The sequence below is a fragment of the Triticum urartu genome, chromosome 4A, assembly GCF_056163025.1.
Source record: "Triticum urartu cultivar PI428250 chromosome 4A, HENAU_Tu73, whole genome shotgun sequence".
In the NCBI taxonomy this organism is placed as follows: domain Eukaryota; kingdom Viridiplantae; phylum Streptophyta; class Magnoliopsida; order Poales; family Poaceae; genus Triticum; species Triticum urartu.
The window spans coordinates 533,522,500-533,540,626 of NC_141876.1; the positions used below are offsets into that span (position 1 = coordinate 533,522,500).

Consider the following 18,127-nt stretch of genomic DNA (forward strand, 5'->3'; position numbering starts at 1 on the left):
TCTATACACATTCAACATTTTTCCGAATGTTTGATTAATATTTTTAAATACTTTTTCAGTTATTTTCAAGTACTTTTTAAACATTTCTAAAATGTTTTTGTAGTGTGTTTGTTTTTACTTTGTATATTTATAATATTTTAAAGTATAAACAAAAGTACAAAAATAAAGCAAAAAACGAAAACAGAAAATGTAAAAACAAACATAAAAAGGAGGCTGTGGCCTCCCGCTCTCCTGGGCCGGCCCATCTCGGTCTCCCCTTCAGCTAGGTTTCTTCCCCAGGCGTCCCCACTCTGGCACTCTCCCCCTTTCCTCCTCCCCACCCACACACTTTTTGATCCTGAGGGCGGCGTGATGGCGCTGAGGGGCGTTTGGCAGCTGCAGAAGCTTGTGGTGAACTACTGCGACTGGGGAGGGAGCAGCAGAGGAATCAGGTACCTTTCATCATGCCGATAAGAGCCGATTTCACCACTAGGCAGACCCTAGCGATTTGATCTGTTCTGCTTTGATGCGGTAACAAGTTTAGATTCGGGAGGGGGGATCCGAATTACTCGCTCTGTTAATCGAGTTGGATTGGTCTGTTGATTGTGCAGACCGTGCGTAAGGTACTTGCTGTCTGACACTTTGTACAAAGTCAGTTTCTGCATGGAAAAATTAGTTGTAAAGATCTTCCTCAAATGTGTTATGCTTAGTATATGCCCTGTTATCTGGTTTTTCTGAAAGGTGCCAGTAGTGTGTTTCCGGCGAAGAACTAACTATCAAGTCTGAGTGTTCTTGGATACTTTGGGCCATGTCATAAACAGTACATAGGCTGTGAAAGAACCCCTCTGTTTACTGATGTAGGCCGTTATGGTTTGCGTACAGTCAAACTTGACCAATATAGAGTTGTGTGTGTTGATTGGCAACATGGAACTGATTTCGACAAAATTGTAAGCAGAAAACTTCCGTGTTATATGTTTGAATGTGTCTGCTAGCATATTATTGGACTTTGACTGTCATTGCGAAAGTTCTATCTATAGAAGACAATGCCATTTCATAAGTGAAATATAAACTGAGGGAGTATGGCTCAAGGATGGAAGTAAGTACTAGAGGCACTCTCATGATACTGAAGTGGAACTGCACATGTTGATGTAAATTGGACGAGGCACAACACTTACTAGCCTGCTTAACTTCTCTCTGATCGATAGCAGTTTGATTAAAAAAAGGGCAGCCCGGTGCACGCAGCTCCCGCTTGCGCAGGGTCCGGGCAAGGGTCCGACCACTTTGGGTCTTTTGTACGCAGCCTTTCCCTACATTTCTGCAAGAGGCTGTTTCCATGATTTAATTTGAACTCCCTTATGAACATGAAAATCCAGTGCATGACTTGGAGGGCTTTGACCTCTTTTTTTCCGATGGAAACTGATAACAACATCCAACATGCCAGCCCAGTTGTGGTATCAAATGGTTCTAGGTAGGGATGGGCTATCTTTCCTCGTGGACACAATTGTGCATGTTGAGCATCGCGTTTGTATTATGTGTTCCACATGATGCCATTGAAAAATAGCTCACTGAATTACTGGAAATGGAGAAATTTTGTTTAGAAGAAACAGTTCAGTTACAGTTTAGGCCAATAGTTATTTGCTGGTTGTGCTGTAAATGAAGCTGGGGATTTTGGATTCTTGAACATAAGTTTATTCCCAATTTCACATATTATCCTCTTTCCCTGTGGATTGGTAGGCTATACTTTAAGCATTAGTTGTATGACTTTGCAGCTTAAATATTGCTTGTATCAATATCTTTGTCGTCAGGATTCAGTACCTGAACACTTGAATCTTTCAACTTGCCTGCTCCTTCATATCTAATACTCCTTGGAATTGCAGGGCTTTTATGGAGTCACATCTTCCAGCTTTGAAGGAAAAGAATCCCCAGTTAGAGGTAGTGACACAGCTTGTCCGTGGTCAGCATCCTAACTTGAAGGGCATTTACAGTAAGATCTTCCATTTCTTTTGACCATCATAGTGTTATATCAAGAGTTATATGGCTGGCAACTGTATTACTTATAATGGTGTTACTTTCTGATAGTGGTTTAGATCTTTCTGTTGGTACTGACAAAATGCATAGAGTCAGTTATTTTTCTTGCAGTCTCTTGCAGTCAAGTACTGCAGTTTACACTAGCCATATTTAGTTTTAAATTGCAGCACTGGGATATTTGTAGCTGTTTCTTCCATGTACGTACTTGTGATGAATTTGACTTGCTCAACAGCCCAAAGGTGAAAACTCACATGGTTCAAGCATGACATGGTTAACTTTGTGTCCTTCATATGAATACATCTTCTTTAGAGAATGTTAGCTTGTTTTGTTTGAGGGATGCGCTTGTTCTGCGTCAAGTACATCCATCTCGGATGGAATAGAGACGTGCCACATATTTTGTGGTGGTGAGGGGACAGGTTCATTCAACAAATTATGTGGAATGCATTTCGCATATTGTAGCAACTTCTTTCACTTTTGTAATGTTTAGCCCAACGATAATTGCATTCGACTGTACTAGCCAAACCAAATCTGATGTTGTACGAGGAGTTAGGGCATTATGCAGGCCAAAAACATTCCATGGTTGTAGGAGTTACGGCATTACGCAGGCCAAACAACCATATAGATTCTGTTCCTCTGTTGTAGGAGGAGATTACTTATTAGGATATTTTTCATAAAATGCCCACCCAATTTTTTTTTGAAATGGAACACCGTGCATTCCATAAATCACCGTGGACCAGCCAAATCGGCGGTCACCGCATCGGATACAACTCTAGGGAGGTCTACCGACCACACTTGGTAGTCGGCATTGACATTCCGCCTACCAATAGCCGCAAGCTCATGGGTAGGAGCATTACACACACGAGGACAGTAGGAAACATTCCAATCAATAAAACCAATCTGGAGAAGGTATTTGATCTCACGGAACAGGGTGCCCAGGTTAGATCGGTCGAGAGCATTCGTCGTTGCAGCTTGCTGGATCCCGATGCAGTCCGTCTCAAAAACGACACGTCCCATACCCTGAGGGCATCTCCAGCCGCGCCCCCAGGAAGGCCTCCCCAGGCGTTTTTTTTTGCGCCGGCGCCGAAAAATCGGCCCAGTCGCGCCCTCAGGAGCCCGATTTTCGCCGGCTTGGGCCGAAAACAGCGCCGGCGGACCCAGGCCGAACCCGGCGCGCTGGGGGGCGCCCGGGGGCGCCGGGGCGAACTGTTTTGGCGCGAAACAGCCGCGGGCCCGCCGCGTCAGGGGCACGGCTCTCTTCTCACCCCTTCGTCGTCCTCATCGCCTCGTTTCCCGCGGCGAATCAATGCCAAAGCTGCCGCGCCGGTCAGCCTGCGCCATTGATGCCTCACGGGCGACGCAGTGAAGACCGGATGACGCGCGTCCCTCGCCCTCCCTCGCCCGCCACGCGTATCACGGCGGCTCGCGCACGGGCGGCGCCTCGGCCTATATAAGACGCGCCCTAGCGCACTCGGCGACTCGCACTCTCTCGCCGTCGTCGTTCCTCCCTCTCCTCTCTCTCGCCGTCTCTAGTTCATCACACCCATGGCCGAGCGCTTTCCAGGCGACGACGCGGCGGCGAACGGCTTCGGCCGCCGCCATCTTCACGAGAACGAGGCTCGCCTCCTTTTCGAGGCCGAGTACCCGGTCCCGCCGGACATGCGGGTGCCCGGGGCGTGGAGGATCAGCGCCGGCGGCGTGCCGGTGCCCCCGGTACCCACCGGCACGGCGCGGCGTGCGGAGATCGCACGCATCCGCTCGTCCCTGCCGCGTGCGGCGAGGGAGGGGCCACGGTACGTCTCCGACAGCCCGCTCTGGGAGCCTTATTTCCGCCGCCGTCACGCCGAGCAGCTCGAGGCCACCAACGGCGTCGAGCCCTCCGGCAGGCTCAACGCCGTCGGCCGGCGTCGGTGGTGGGGCGTGCCCGGGCGCACGTTGGAGGCCGTCCTCGAGTACATCGAGGGCGGCAACACGCCGCGCCTCGAGTACCCCGCTCCCCCGTCCTTCCCACGCCGCCGGGGAAGCTCCTGGACCCCGAGGCGCATGGAGACCGGGGGGTCCTCCTCCTCGTCCGGCGGCTCCCCCTGCCTCCACCTCCGCCCCGTCAAGCCGGAGCCCCAGGGCACGCCTGTCAGCGCGCGCACCCGCAGCTTCGGCGTCCGCATCGGCGACAACGCCTCCCCCATCGGCCGCTTCGTCCTCGTCGAGCCCAAGCCGGAGCCCGGCCTCCCCGCAGAGTACGAGGAGATAGCCCGGCGTGGCTTCTCCGACGAGGACGCCCTACGGTGGGCGCGGGACGACTACCTCCGCGACGAGATGGTCCGGCAGCGCCGGGCCCTGGAGGAGATCGCCGCCCGCAAGCGTGGGCGCGAGGACGAGCACGGCGTCGTGGTCCTCGACAGCGACGACGACGACGACGCCCCCGGACCGTCCAACCCGCCGCGCCAACCGGGGGAGGGATGCAGCAGGGACGGCGGAGGCGTCGGCGGGGGCGACGACGACGACGGCGGCGACGACGACGGCGGTGACTACACGCGGTTCTACAGCCTCCTCAGCATGTAGAACCGCGTGGGCGGGTGGCGAGGCGGGCGGCGAGGGAGACGGCGGGGGTAGCCCGCGGTAGTTTTTCCTTTTTTTGTAAAATATGTTTAAATTTGAACGAACTCGAACGTGTTTGCGTTGTGTTTGCGCCGAATTTAAACATTTTAAAAACCCGTGGGGGGCCGCGACTGGGGGGCATCACGCCCCCAGTGCGCGGTTTAGCGCCGGTGCGCCCCCAGGGGGCGATTTTTTGCCCCTCCTGGGGGGCCAACGGCTGGAGATGCCCTGACTTTCATCTAGCTTAATTGCATGAAGCAGGGCACATGCCTCCGCATGTAGGGCCTCGCCCATATGTGAAAGGCTTCCTGCCGCGGCTAGGATCACCTCTCCAGTGTGATCCCAAGCGATGCATCCCCAACCCGCGAGTCCAGTCCCCGGATCAAAAGATCCATCCAAATTGATCTTGACTACGTTGGTGGTCGGGCAGGTCCAGCTGGGTTTTGGTTTAGGATTGCTCTGACCCTGCTCTCCACAATATAGGCGCCATTCCGCAATGTGCTTTGACAACGTGAAGGCGAATTCCTGGATCGTAGCCCTCTGGTCGTTGTGGTTTGCCTTGTTTCGCTCCGTCCACCACATCCACAACAGGCAGATAGTATGTAGTTTCTCGTCCTCCGGCAAGGAAACAATAAGTTTCAGGAGTTGGCGTAGTGATTGGCATGGTAATAGCATCTAACGTGTCTGTTCTAACCCGCACGCCTTCCACATCTTCTTCACTTCCTTGCAGCGAAGGAACAGGTGGCCTCCGTCCTCCTGTAGCCGGTGGCATACCACACAGTCCGTCTCCAGTTGCACGCCAATTCGCTCCACATTCCGCAGAAGAGGATGACTGTTATGGGCCAGTCTCCACATAAAGTGATGGATCTTGCCGGGGCATCGTATCTTCCAGAGCTGTTGCCACATTCTTCTGTCCTCCTCTCCCCCAGCTGAGCTTTCCCCACGCGGGCGCGGTCGTTGTCTCTGGAGCATGTCAGTATACACCCTGTATGCCGATCTTACTGAGAACAGCCCCTTGTTGTCAAATTGCCAGGCCACAAAGTCCTCATGGTGCTCAAAGATAGGGATCTTTAGGATTATTTCTGTATCCATCGCGCTGAAAGTTTGTTGCACAAGCTTCTCATCCCATGTGTGAGACTCCGGGTCAATGAGTTCGGAGACTTTTGTCAGCAGGGTAGCCCCCCGAAAGGAACGCGGGAAACGTACAGGCCCCGCCGGCAGCCACGGATCATGCCAAATGTGTATCTGCTGCCCGTCCCCCACTCTCCACACCATTCCCTCCTTGACCACTTGGACCCCTTGCAAGATACTACGCCAAACATAGCTAATTCCCGGTGTTGGCACAGCCGATAGGAGATCTCCACTAGGGTAGTACTTGGCGCGCAAGACACGGGCGCAGAGGGAGTCAGGCGCTTGCAGAAGGCGCCAGACTTGACGAGCTAGCATGGCGATATTGAACGCGTGAAGATCCCTAAATCCAAGACCACCTTGCTCTTTTGGCAAGGTCATTCTCTCCCAACCCACCCAGTGGTGCCTTTGATCATCATCCTGATTTGCCCACCAGAAGCGGCATATCATAGAGCAGATGCCATTGCATAGCCCCTTCATCAAGTCAAAACAAGCCATTGCATAGGTGGGAATCGCTTGGGCCACCGTTTTAATCAGGATCTCCTTTCCCTTCTTCGACAGCAACTTGATCTTGTAACCTTGGAGCAGCTCCCAAATTCTGTCTCGGATGTATTCAAAACAAATCTGGCGTGATCTGCCCACATAGCTAGGAAGGCCCAGGTATTTTCCTATGGATCCTTCACCTCTAAGACCCAGAACATGGAGCAATGCTTGTTTCTTTTGTCCTGGTGTGTTCTTGCTGAAATGTATCGCAGACTTGTCCCTATTGATTGTTTGGCCCGACCCCCTTTCATAAACCTCCAAAATCTCGTCGACAGTGGTCATACTCTCTTCCGTGGCCTCCAGAAGCAGCAGCGAATCGTCCGCAAAAAGGAGGTGAGTTATCGACGGGGCAGTAGGTGCGATCCGTATACCCCGAATGCGTCCCATCTCCTCCGCGCGGTTGATCAGTGAAGATAGCCCTTCTGCACATAATAGGAATAGGTACGGGGAGGCGGGGTCGCCCTGCCGTAAACCGCGGCCGGGAACCACCGTATCAGTACAGCCCTCATTGATTTTGAAACGGTACCGAACCGTACTCATGCACTTGCAGATCAGGGCCACAAACTCCGGTGCAAAACCCAGCTGGATCATAATTTTCTCCATGAAAGCCCACTCCACCCGGTCATACGCCTTACTCATGTCAAGTTTCAAAGCTGCATGTCAGGAATTACCACTCCCTAACTCACTGACAGGGCCCACTCACATGTCAGTGAGACATGATTCATATCAAAAGACCATCCATGTTAGTTTTGATGAACTCATGGCTACATGTGCTTGCTTTGTGATTATTATTTAATATTTATGCAACATTATTCTTGTGCAGAAAACCATAACGAGAGAGTGGTTTGTGTCAGAAATCTAGCACCCGAGGACATCATGTTGCAAGCTAGTAGGCTAAGGTGTTCTCTGGGCAGGAAAGTGGTGAAGCTGAGAACCAGACACGTTACGAAACGGCCAAGTGTCCAGGGGACATGGACGACGGAACTGAAGATGTGAATCAAAGTTCCGAGAGAGGCTGTTGCAGTGTTCCTGTTGAACTGTTTGAGATCTATGGCAAGAACTCTGTGCTGCTATTAGACCTACCTTTTGTCAGTAGTTACAGTTTCATTTTTTGTTTGTTTGAGACATAATAATCTGATAATATCATGTAAACGTGGGAGATTCTTGTTAGTGGCGGATGTGATCTTAGACCATCATCTTCCTTGAACTTGCCAGGGTAGACAATTTGATCTGGGTGGCCCTGCAAGTCATGAACAGTTCTTTTTTTCAATCCATGGTGGTTAACAGAGATGCTACTATGAGGGCAATACGGCGAGGTGGCCAGACAATGTAGAGGAAGAGAAATCAGGTCCCAGTTTTGTGGGGTCTTCCTGTTGTTGGGATGGTGCTGTCCCAAGAACTGTTTCAGATGCTCTATGCTTTTAATAACGAGGAAAAGGTAAAAAGTGGTTCAGATTTCCGCCTGCTTCTTTTTGATCATTTATTACAGTTGATGTATATATATGTATAATGCGATGTGGATATTTGATCTTGCTGTGTGCCGTGCTGGTAGTGTCAGCCTGTCAGGGTATCATTCATCAGTGGCGTCTGCCGTGCTGTCCGGTACCAGAACATCTACCTAACCTTTAGTCGTTATAACCAGATTTTGGCATCCACGGGTGTGTAAACCGTCACGCGCATCAGGAGCGGATGACTGGAGCTGCAGTTCGCGATAAGAATATCTGAACGCATAATGACCAGTAGTACCAGAAAGCTGGAGCAAGAGATAAGCAGCAGAGGACGCGGAACGCACTAAGCAGCGCCATTGGGCGAGCAGCCGCACCCGCATGCCTCCTTGAGGTCGCCGTCGGCGAGCCCGGAGCCAGCCAGCCATCCAGATCAGCACCTGCTTGACAGAGAGGGGCACAGCACAGCGTGTAGCTCAGCTGCCAGCAAAGTTTTTCTTTTTCTTTTCTGAGGGGCGATAAATAATTTTTTTGGTGATAAAATAAAAATAATGTTGGATGTTCAGATGTGAACACCTCCCCTACCTGGCGTGCTTCGCTGGGTTTCAACTTTCAACAGAGGAGAGGAACATCCTGTTCCGTTCCGTACGAGCGCCGTTTCCCCCGAGTTAATATAATCAATAAATAGCCGCCAGCCCGCCGGGCCAGGCTGCCCCCACCGCGAAATAGCGGCAACCCAAAGCAAAGCAACAAACAAACCCAAGGCAGAGGAGAGCACAGGGAGGCCGCTCGCCCTTCTCTTTCCCACCCTCCGCAACCGCAAAGGTTTTCTTCTCTTCTCTTCTCTCGCCAGCCAGGGAGGAGGTTTCCCGTCCCGCCCTCGACCCCGCCATGGCGACGTCGTTCGACCGCTGGGAGAAGGACCCCTTCTTCCTCGCCGCCGAGGAGGTCCAGGAGTCTGCCGATCGGTGCGCGCGCTGCCGTTTCGCCTTTCTTTTTTCTTCTTCTTCTTCGGTTCCGGTTCTTATGGATCTCATTTTTGTTTTTTTCCTGTTCGCGACCTCGCAGGATGGAATCGGTGTACAAGATATGGGTGCAGGAGAGGAGCGGCGGCGATTCGGCCCTCGGCGGGGAGGTCGGCGCCGTCGAGCTGCGCCGCGAGCTGCACACCGCGCTCGGCACCGCCAAGTGGCAGGTGAATTTGGCTCCTCGCTGCTACTCTCCCCTTACCTTACCGTTCGTGTCGCAGCTGTGGATTGATCCGCTCGCCTGGATCGGCGTTTTCTTTCCTTTCTTCTGCTTACAAGTCATTGTGCTGAAATACTGCTTAAGACTGCATTTATGTAGATGTGGGTGTGATTAGGATGTATCGAGTCATGAAAAATTGCCCCGAAATACTGAAGAAGTTGGTACAGGTGCCTTCAACTCAGAACCTAACTGCTTGTTTATTTGTGCTTTTAGCTTGATGAATTGGAGCGAGCAATTAGATCAAACGACGAGGTTGTCTCGGCAGGAAAGGATACGAGAGCACTGCATAGTAACTTTGTTGCGGCGATTGGCTATCGCATATTAGAAGTTGAGAACAACCTGAATGCATCCAATGTCGCGGAGGGGAGGGGCACACTGAGCTGGATTCATTTGGATGAGAGCGAGCGGGACGACCTCGCGGCTTTCCTATCTGCAACCCCTCCTCAACATCAGGATAAAGTTGTTACAATCCCGTCTGCTGGCGATATTCAGGTGGGCAGCAACCCCACAAGGGTGAGGAAAAATATCTCAGCTGACAGCTCCAATGATTCATCTGGCTCTGCAGACTTGAGTTCAGCGAGAGCAAAAGAAGATGCACATCGTGGGCACAGGAGGTCAGTCAGTGCCAGTGCTGATATTGGATCGTCGCCTATGTCATTTCCAAATGAACGGGAGGGTGCTGCTGAACAATCATCTCTTGGCCCACACAGAGCACCTTTGCTGAATATTGTTAAAGCGTGCGGATTGCCAAGTGCCTTGAAACCTAAGCCTGCAATTAAGTACAAAAAAGGAGCTGTGAGGTGGGCACATGCAGACAAACAGGATCTTGAAGCGGCAATCCCTCTCACAAATCCTCAGTTGGGTCAGGTATTGAGATCTTACTTGAATGGTGCTAACATCCATTGTTCAATACGATTCAGTTTGAAGCTTAGTTTTATATCCTTATATTGCCATTCTTTGTTGTAGGGCTTAGATGGATACTCTGAAAGAAGCATCGGTTACTTAAATACTTGCGATGGGGTTACATACAATAAGAAACTCTATGGTTGGCTTGGAGCACTGCGTAAGAAACTTCAGAGATCACAATATCAAATTCGATATGGGCGGCCTGCTCAATTGATTCTGTTTGCACTTGCTGTTCTCATAATATGTAAGTTCGCTCATTTTATATGTTCTTTGTTTTGTTCTATTCCTTGCTCAAGCAACTAGAAATAAAGGCTAGAAATGTCAGTTGCAGCCTAAATGTATATATTAGGTATACTGTCCATAATCATAATTATTCTGTAACTTATCCATTGCGCCCTAAGTTGGTCTTCTATTCCACATTCCACCACACATCACAATACCAGTTTAATGTTTACTGTCTTTTAAGGTTGATTTTACGTTCAACGGAGTTTCAGCTGAATTTTGAGTAGAAAACTTGCGTTTGATATTGTGATAAGTGATGACTTGATCCAATCATAATTTTCTTAGGGTCGCCACTTATTATTCAATGTTGTATACTCATACCTTACTGTTTCTTGTACTTCCTTTCCAGTTGTGTTTGTATTCAAGACAATATGGTGAGAAATTTGCATGGGCTCGTTATTGGGGTTAGAAAAGCCCCACCAGATCAGCATAAACTGCATGTGGACAGGAGTGACCATGCACATATGGGAAGGTGCGAACCATGGCAGACTGTTTCTGGTAATCCGCATTGAAACAAATGAAGAATGATCGTGGAGCAATTCACCACGCTACGTCTGTAACTCAGTGGCTTTGCCATTGGATATGCACTGGACGGTGTGTGCGCGCATGATGTATCTCAAGATATCAGTTCTCACAGTGACCAGTTGACTTGTGCTTAATGGTATGCCCTGAACTTCAAACTGGGGTCATGCTGCACTAGTGGTCATGCAGGTCAGGTGCAGCTACCAACAGAAATGCAACTGGGAGTGCCGACTGGTGATTGTGCTATCGCCTATGGGGCCTTACTTGAGACTTGAGAAGGCTTCCCTTTGGTTATTTTATTGAACCTGTGATAATTGGTTCCAGATACAAATAGAGATTTGTTCTCAAGTGCTGTAGAAGAGGCTGGAATAGTTGTACCGGGATCTGCTTGAACTGTAATAATACCTAAACAACAGAGTTAGAGGCTCGGCGATCCTGTTTGGTCTGTGGCTGAATTTATAATCTGAAGTTCAAATTTCACAGGTGCTAATAGGCTTTTGATAATTCTGCAGAGTTGCATCTTTGAGAAGTTTTACCACCCATAAAAAGCCATAAACTGGTTTGTAGCTGGCATCTCTAGCTCCTGATTATCCACGGGTGCCTCCTGTTGCTAATAAACCAGCCCTGTTGCTCTCTTGCCATATTTTTTCTTTGAAAGAGAGTTTTTTTTTGTCAAGGTGCTGCAACCAGGAGCAGATGTGAAACCTTTTGATGTGCAGTCAAGCACCTCAAATAAATAAATAAATAGCCGGGACTCCTGCAAATTGTGCGTCTAGATTTCTTAGATATTGTTATATAATGTTGTCGTGCTATTTGGTAGACAATTGTACTTACTGAAACTCAATAGACATATTACTTGCGGAAAATTAATTTTGTATGGTCTTCTTCAACAGTTATTTTCCCAGACATGCACTACTATTCAATTTAATTTTTCAATATATTGGATTACTGGTGCTGTTTTTCCCAGCGAGTTATGTACCCTCATCTGTATATGTTGTTGTTGATAAGAACTTTCCTGTGACAAACTGACAATGGAAGGTTGATGGTATACTGTCCGTCAGGCAAAATCATGAACTTGCAAACTAACTAGAGTGTGAGGTGCGACTTGCTGCGCCATTCTTTAATCATGAGTTAACTTATATTTTTATTTTGTTGCAGTTTATAACGCTGACTCAGTGTGTGTTTCACCTGGGCTGGTCTGACATTTAATATGGCTGTGTTGTTGATTATGGTTGTGTTAAACTTGTCCGTATATTCTTAGTTGGTGCAGGCCGTATGTGGTGTTCGTGGTAGAGGGGGCTATTGAGTGGGAGATGTGATGTTGTTACACCTTGCAGCGTTTGTGTCAACCGTTGGTGTTCATGTAAGAGCATCTCTAACCGATGATTAAAAGTGGTTAGAGGACTAAAAATCCACTTTTGAGGGGTTGAATCGGACCTAGCCAATCCCTTATCGGCCTTAGAGGAGTAAATTTTTGAAGCCTCGGCTTCTCTGTCCCTCGAATATACTCAAGCGGCGCCACTTATCATGATAAATTTTGGCCTCCCCCTCCCCTAGCGCCGGCCCTTCCCCCGCTCGCACCGAATCTTCATTGGTGTTGCCTTCGGCGTCCACCCACAGCCTCCGTCGCCGGCCCATCGACATCCAACTACCTTTGCCCCATACCTCAGCCACTATTGCCTCGATCCCATGCCGAAAAAACACAGAAGTTGCTTAGTTTGTTCCAAAACGAAACCGGTGGACGACGAAGATGACGTAGAACACTTGCCAAGGAGCTTTGTGGCATTGTTATGATGACAAGACCAACGATCTTTGTAGGCGACCGACGAGCTTTGTCGTCGGTCGGGAGGTCGATTTGATGCCCACCGTCTAATGTCAGTCGTTGTCGGCATTCTGGAAACCGGGGTACCCAAACTTGCCTGCCTGCGGCCCACGGCGTGGCTTCATCAATGGCCTGGTACGACCCATCCTCGGCATTAACAACCCAAGACCCTCGCGAGGGGCCAAGCCTCGTGAGGCGGACGACGCCAAGACCTCCAGAAGAAGTGGCCTCCCTAGGCTGGCTCCTGAGGAGCGGAGATTCCTATGCAAGCCCCATCCTCGTGAGGTTCAGATGACGCAAGTCATGACGACCAAGGCCAGGCGGGCACCAGTGGGCGCAGTACAACATGATTTCTCTTTGGTGCTAAAGAGGCAAGCGCGGGCGCGGAGTCCCGAGGAATCAACCAAATGTTTCCATTTCCGTGCTACAAGACCAAGACCGCCAGGACGAAGGTCATCGCCGAACCTACCACGATGTCACAACCATAAGCTAAGGGCATACTGAACAGGGGTCATTTATTTACTTTGGTCTTTGGTTTGATGGCTAAGGGCATACTAAACACGGGTCATCAAACAGACATTATCAAATGTTCATGGAAACATCTAGATGTGTCGCTGGACGACTGGGCCACGGTGGTCATCCAACCGTGTCCCTCAAAATACCGTGGATGTCAGAGGTTTCATTTGTTTCTGGATTACTATTTACGCAACAAGAAATCCTAAAAAGGAGAAAAAAAAGCCTAATCAACTTCTCGTCACCATCCGAGTTGAGGTCAATGACCCCGAGGTCGACCATTCGGCCTCATCGTCGTTGGGGGTCAGCGCGAACGAGAGGGAGCTACTGATGTTGCCTTGCTGGCATCGTCGACATGTTACTTCGGTGCCTCGCCGTCCTAGGCCACCAGCTCCTCAAAAAGTTGGGTGCATTGGCACAGAGCTACCAACGTTTGTAGTAGACCATGTGCGCTCTATACATGGACACGAGCACCGCTCAGTTCACGTCGACGATACCAGGGTCCACCTCATAGATGGCCCGATGATAACATTGCATGCATGCTCCGCCTCCAGATGAGCCTCCACCAATCAGTGTGGCTGTCATGTTGTACTATTGCTCCGTCTGAAACAACCAGAAAACGAACACTAGCACGTCGTGGACAACAATCGCCTCCTCCTCCGCGACCTCCATCATGGCCACTGGGTCGCCCTCCTTCCCCTCCATCGAGTTTGTCCCCAGGGAGCTCGAAGATTGTGCTGCCTCAATTCGATCCTGGCGTCGGGCATCCGTGCCATTAGTGGCGGAGCTTGGGCCACATTTCTGGAGGGGCAATGGGTTGAGGGGGAGGGCGAAATTATGAAGTTTGGCCTTGTTTTCCTGTACTTATGGCCCAAATACCAAGTGGTAGTGAGGGATTTTTTTCATGGGCGGTGGCCCAGGTTGCACTCCATGAAGTTGTGTCACTGCGTGGCATGGACCTGCACCATCGACTGAAACATGAAATCGCAGAGCTAACTATTGCGACGTCGGACGATGAACGCGGATGCGAAATAGCTGTGACGAGCGGAGCAACGAAGATGTGAATGCAGGCAACTGGAGTAGGCTTCTCAGTCCCCGCGGTGACATGAATGCGGTTAGGCGGCTGCACCCAATGTAAATATGCGGAGGGTTCTACAGTTAAACGACTGGAAATAGTTTTTGATTGGGTCCGAGCTGTCAAAGACCGACATGGCGATGTCCGAACTTTCAAGAGCTCCCCCAATTTGAGGCCAACTTGTGGGATTTGAGAGGCATTTTGATGCTTTGATTATGGCAGCATGTGAACTCTCTCTCTCTCACACACACACACACACATGAGTCCTCGCTTCTGAGGGCATGGCCAATGCATAGCCTCAGGGTGATGCCTCGTATGCCATGTAGGATCGGATGCCAGAAAAGTAGGTTCGGATTAGGAAGCGGGATCCTCTGCAGGAGACGGGTGATTGAAGAGAAAAAATGTGGTCCGATATAAAAAGCTAAAAAAGTAAGAGTGAAAAGTAGAGATGCATGTGTAGTAGAATCTTTATTTTCTACTCCCTCCGTTTCTAAATATTTTTCTTTCTAGAGATTTCAACAAGTGACTATACGAAGCAAAATGAGTGAATCTACACTCTAAAATATGTCTATATACATCCGTATGTGGTAGTCCATTTGAAATCTCTAAAAAGACAAATATTTAGGAACGGAGGAAGTATTTTTGATGAGGCTAAGTAGTAATAGCTTGCATTGGGGAGAAAAAGAACCTCAATCCCTCACTCCCCGCCCTCACGTTACACCGGCGGGAGAGGAGCGTGCTTCTCCGCTCGCTGAAATCTCGTGGCGGCGGCTGGTTGGCCTTCTGCTCTGGATCTGGTACAGCAAGGTGAACCGTGAGAACACAATCCCTTGTTAGTACTATTTGTCAGCCATGAATTGGATCTGAGCAGAGCACCGTTCCTACTTAGATAACTTTTGCAGAGGTCAAAGCCTCAGAGGGAGGCCGGTGGTAGGTAGGCTTCTGCTTCTACTCCGGCCTCGGCGGTCCGAGCAGATTCTCTTGACCGGTGTGCTGCTCTGATGCCGTCTTCCCCGTGTCAACTAACACTGCACAGGTCATTTTTATCCATCCAAACCCTAACTAATAGCTGCACTTTAGAGTAAGATATTCGATTAGCCTTGCGTGCTTCCATCCAATTCTTCATGACCCGTGATGTTTCTCTATACATCTAACCTTGCACATTGTTAATTGATCCATGATTAATCAGATACACATTGAGTTAATTAATTCTTGATTTCCTTGCTTCTTTGTGATTTTCGTATTTGGAGTGAGTGTATACATGCGCCTGCAGAGCTCTTGAAACAAGCAAGTCAGAACAGATTGATTATTAAAATGCATGAAAATCTGCAAGAACACCAAATGGCTCGAACTCTGCTAGGTATGAAGATAGGTTACTTGCAAGGATCCTTTACAGAGAGCTTTTGTTTTAACCAAATTCTTGGTCTAATCCAGCATATGTATACACTGTTTGTTCAGTTTTGCTTGTAGTACTAAATCAAACTTGAAAACAAATTGGCGATATCCATCATTTAATTCTTTCTATTTCTGTATATACTACTAATCTTTTATGATTACCTTGTTCCAAAAGCTGAACTTGAAATAGATTAAAATGGTTCGCTTATGTAGCAACTGCTTTGTCCCCAGTAAAACATAGTTTCAGATGATTGAATTATGTTACAGTATCTTGGTCTCCATGATTAAAAAACTGCTTCCTTGCCTATCCTGACATTATCAGTTTTTCCTTTCAGTAAACTACCATAAAGAGATGGACCCTGGGAATGGTTTTCTTGCTGCTAAGCTAACTGATGATCTGGTGGTGGAGATCCTCTCCCGGCTGCCTTTCAAATCTTTTTGCCGCTTCAAATGTGTTTGCAAGGCCTGGCTTGCCTTATCCTCTGATCCGCAATACTGCAAGAAGCTTCTGAAAATTCCAACAGGTCTTCTCTACCAACGACGTTATCACTCTGCTATTATCACTCTGCTATTAAGCTCGCTAGCCTGCCCCGCAATGATAAGGATTTTGATGAAGCTCTTAGTTTCCTACCACAGTATATGAGCAATTAGAGCTGTTGGACTCTTGCAATGGCCTAGTCCTTTGTAAGTACAAGAACAGCTATACTCCTCAAGGTATTTGCCGCTTTATCGTGTGCAATCCGGCAACACGAGAGTGGAAGATACTCCCTGACACTCCTCTTAGCCATTATGACCCTTTTTACAATATGAGTATTCTGGCCTTCAGCACATCATGGTCGGCAAACTTCTACGTCTTCAACTTTCAGCGGCTGAGTACCCTCTGTTTGGGATTTGGCCCTGTCAAACTTCAGGTGTTCTCGTCTGATCTTTCCTCTTGGTTTCTAGACGATGCATCATGGCTCTCTGAGACAATGGTTTCTCAACCACACCTGTTTATTGATGGAGCACTGTATGTGCGGACAGATTTGCATGAGATTATGGTACTGAAGAGCTTGGAGGAAACTAGTTCTGGCATTCTACCCTCTCTTCGGACTATTGAGTTGCCGCATGAAGATGTTGGTTTTATTGCTAGGTTTGGCCAATGTTGCTTCGGCCAATCTTCGGGGGCCTTGCATTACGCATTGCCAGAGGAGGATGCTCGTACAATTCTTGTTTGGAGTCTTGATGTTCATGAGCCTTATGAGTGGAGCCTCAAGTACCGCCTCAGTATGAGCCATGCATTCGGAAGGGACAACCTTTGTCAGTATGACGCACATTCCTGGAAATGTGACTATGAGGTCATCACTCTTGACCTGGAGAACGATGGTCTTGTCCTATTTGATGAACGGGCAGGTAAGCTTCGTTTGTACAATATAAGAACCGGTGAACTTAACGTGATTCAACCAGATAACCACCGCTTCCGCAGTTTGGAAGACGAATACTACCATTATGTGGCATCCTACTCAAAGCTCCCTGCTTTAACCATGTAGTCGGTACCGTCTTTGTTTGGCTTTTGAGTGTCGCACCTCTTTATGCTGTCAAATAATGCAGAGGCAGTTCTTCTCTCTGTCAAGTGCTATTTATGGATTGTAATCTAGGACCATTTTTTGTTTTCTTGAACCTATTCCTGTCCAGTAGTACCAATATTAATGAGGTTAGCTCTATTCTGTCACTGATTGTAGCAACAGCTGCATGTAAGCTGGGAGCTATGTATTCTGCCCTAGCCATCTCTCTGAAAATATAATTCCTGAAATTGTTGAGGGAAGATGCTGAATTTCTTTGAAATACTGGAGGCCTGTGTGCTCCGTTTATCATTTGGTATCTTGGGAGGTAAGATTCATAAACTGACACTAATCCATTTATATTTTGAGAAGATACCAAATGATAACACATACCGTATATTATTGCCATAAATTCTCACCATGCATATAGAGTATAATTTGAAAGTGAAAGGAGAAACTTTGTGCTTGTGGAAACTGGTACATGTCAAACGACTCGACATACATAAACGGTTGAAATATTACAATGTGAACAGGTTTGATTTTCTAGTTAACTAACCAAGATTTATGAATCGAAATCCCAATATTTTTTTCCCTTTGTTGGGTACCAGTAGATTATCCCTATCTTTTGGAACTCCTCACTTTTGCCCCTCCGCCGTCAAGTGGCCCTACGAAAATGCCCTCACAGCATGTTTCCATTCGGTCAACCCCCTTTGATCATCACTGACAAATTTGTTGGACACACTATGTCGTGGTTTTGTCACGGCAGATGTCCTCGTGAAAGGACTTAGTCGTGGTGCCATCGCTACGGTTTAGTTTAAAGGGGTTAAAGCGGACAAGGGACGCAAGAGTTTATACTGGTTCGGCCCCTTACGGTGAAGGTGAAAGCCTAATCCAGTTGTGATGGAATTGCTAGGGTTTCGATGACCAGGGAGCGAATCCGCTTTGCCTGGCTTTCGAGTGGTTGTCCGTTGTCCCTAAACCGCCGCCGGGTCATCCCTTTATATACACAGGTTGACGCCCGGCGGTTTACAGAATCCCGAGGCCGGTTCATAAACGTGCCCGGCTCGGTTTCTACCTTTCCTTGCTTTACAACATAAGATACATA

The 18,127-nt window shown here is 48.6% G+C and overlaps 2 protein-coding genes and 1 pseudogene across 2 annotated transcripts; all 3 read left to right on the plus strand.

The window, feature by feature from the left end:
* Nucleotides 1–272: 272 nt before the first annotated feature.
* Nucleotides 273–7,466, plus strand: LOC125552557 (large ribosomal subunit protein mL43-like). The gene is made up of 3 exons (XM_048716158.2): nt 273–431; nt 1,857–1,963; nt 7,097–7,466. The coding sequence occupies exons 1-3, from the start codon at nt 352–354 to the stop codon at nt 7,267–7,269; spliced, it is 360 nt and encodes a 119-aa protein (XP_048572115.1). The 5' UTR covers nt 273–351; the 3' UTR covers nt 7,270–7,466.
* A 943-nt stretch (nt 7,467–8,409) lies between these two features.
* LOC125552556 (Syntaxin/t-SNARE family protein) lies at nt 8,410–11,312 on the plus strand. The gene is made up of 5 exons (XM_048716157.2): nt 8,410–8,686; nt 8,787–8,913; nt 9,180–9,833; nt 9,933–10,116; nt 10,504–11,312. The coding sequence occupies exons 1-5, from the start codon at nt 8,610–8,612 to the stop codon at nt 10,530–10,532; spliced, it is 1,071 nt and encodes a 356-aa protein (XP_048572114.2). The 5' UTR covers nt 8,410–8,609; the 3' UTR covers nt 10,533–11,312.
* A 4,521-nt stretch (nt 11,313–15,833) lies between these two features.
* LOC147976454 (F-box protein At5g49610-like) lies at nt 15,834–17,010 on the plus strand (annotated as a pseudogene).
* The last annotated feature ends 1,117 nt before the right edge of the window (nt 17,011–18,127 follow it).

Bases quoted from the DNA above. Each gene is read 5' to 3' on its own strand.
- LOC125552557 (XM_048716158.2), top strand. From the start codon at position 352: ATGGCGCTGAGGGGCGTTTGGCAGCTGCAGAAGCTTGTGGTGAACTAC. The intron at 432-1,856 runs GTACCTTTCATC...TTGGAATTGCAG, and splicing joins GGGAGCAGCAGAGGAATCAG to GGCTTTTATGGAGTCACATC. The intron at 1,964-7,096 runs GTAAGATCTTCC...ATTCTTGTGCAG, and splicing joins TAACTTGAAGGGCATTTACA to AAAACCATAACGAGAGAGTG.
- LOC125552556 (XM_048716157.2), top strand. From the start codon at position 8,610: ATGGCGACGTCGTTCGACCGCTGGGAGAAGGACCCCTTCTTCCTCGCC. The intron at 8,687-8,786 runs GTGCGCGCGCTG...GCGACCTCGCAG, and splicing joins GTCCAGGAGTCTGCCGATCG to GATGGAATCGGTGTACAAGA. The intron at 10,117-10,503 runs GTAAGTTCGCTC...CTTCCTTTCCAG, and splicing joins ACTTGCTGTTCTCATAATAT to TTGTGTTTGTATTCAAGACA.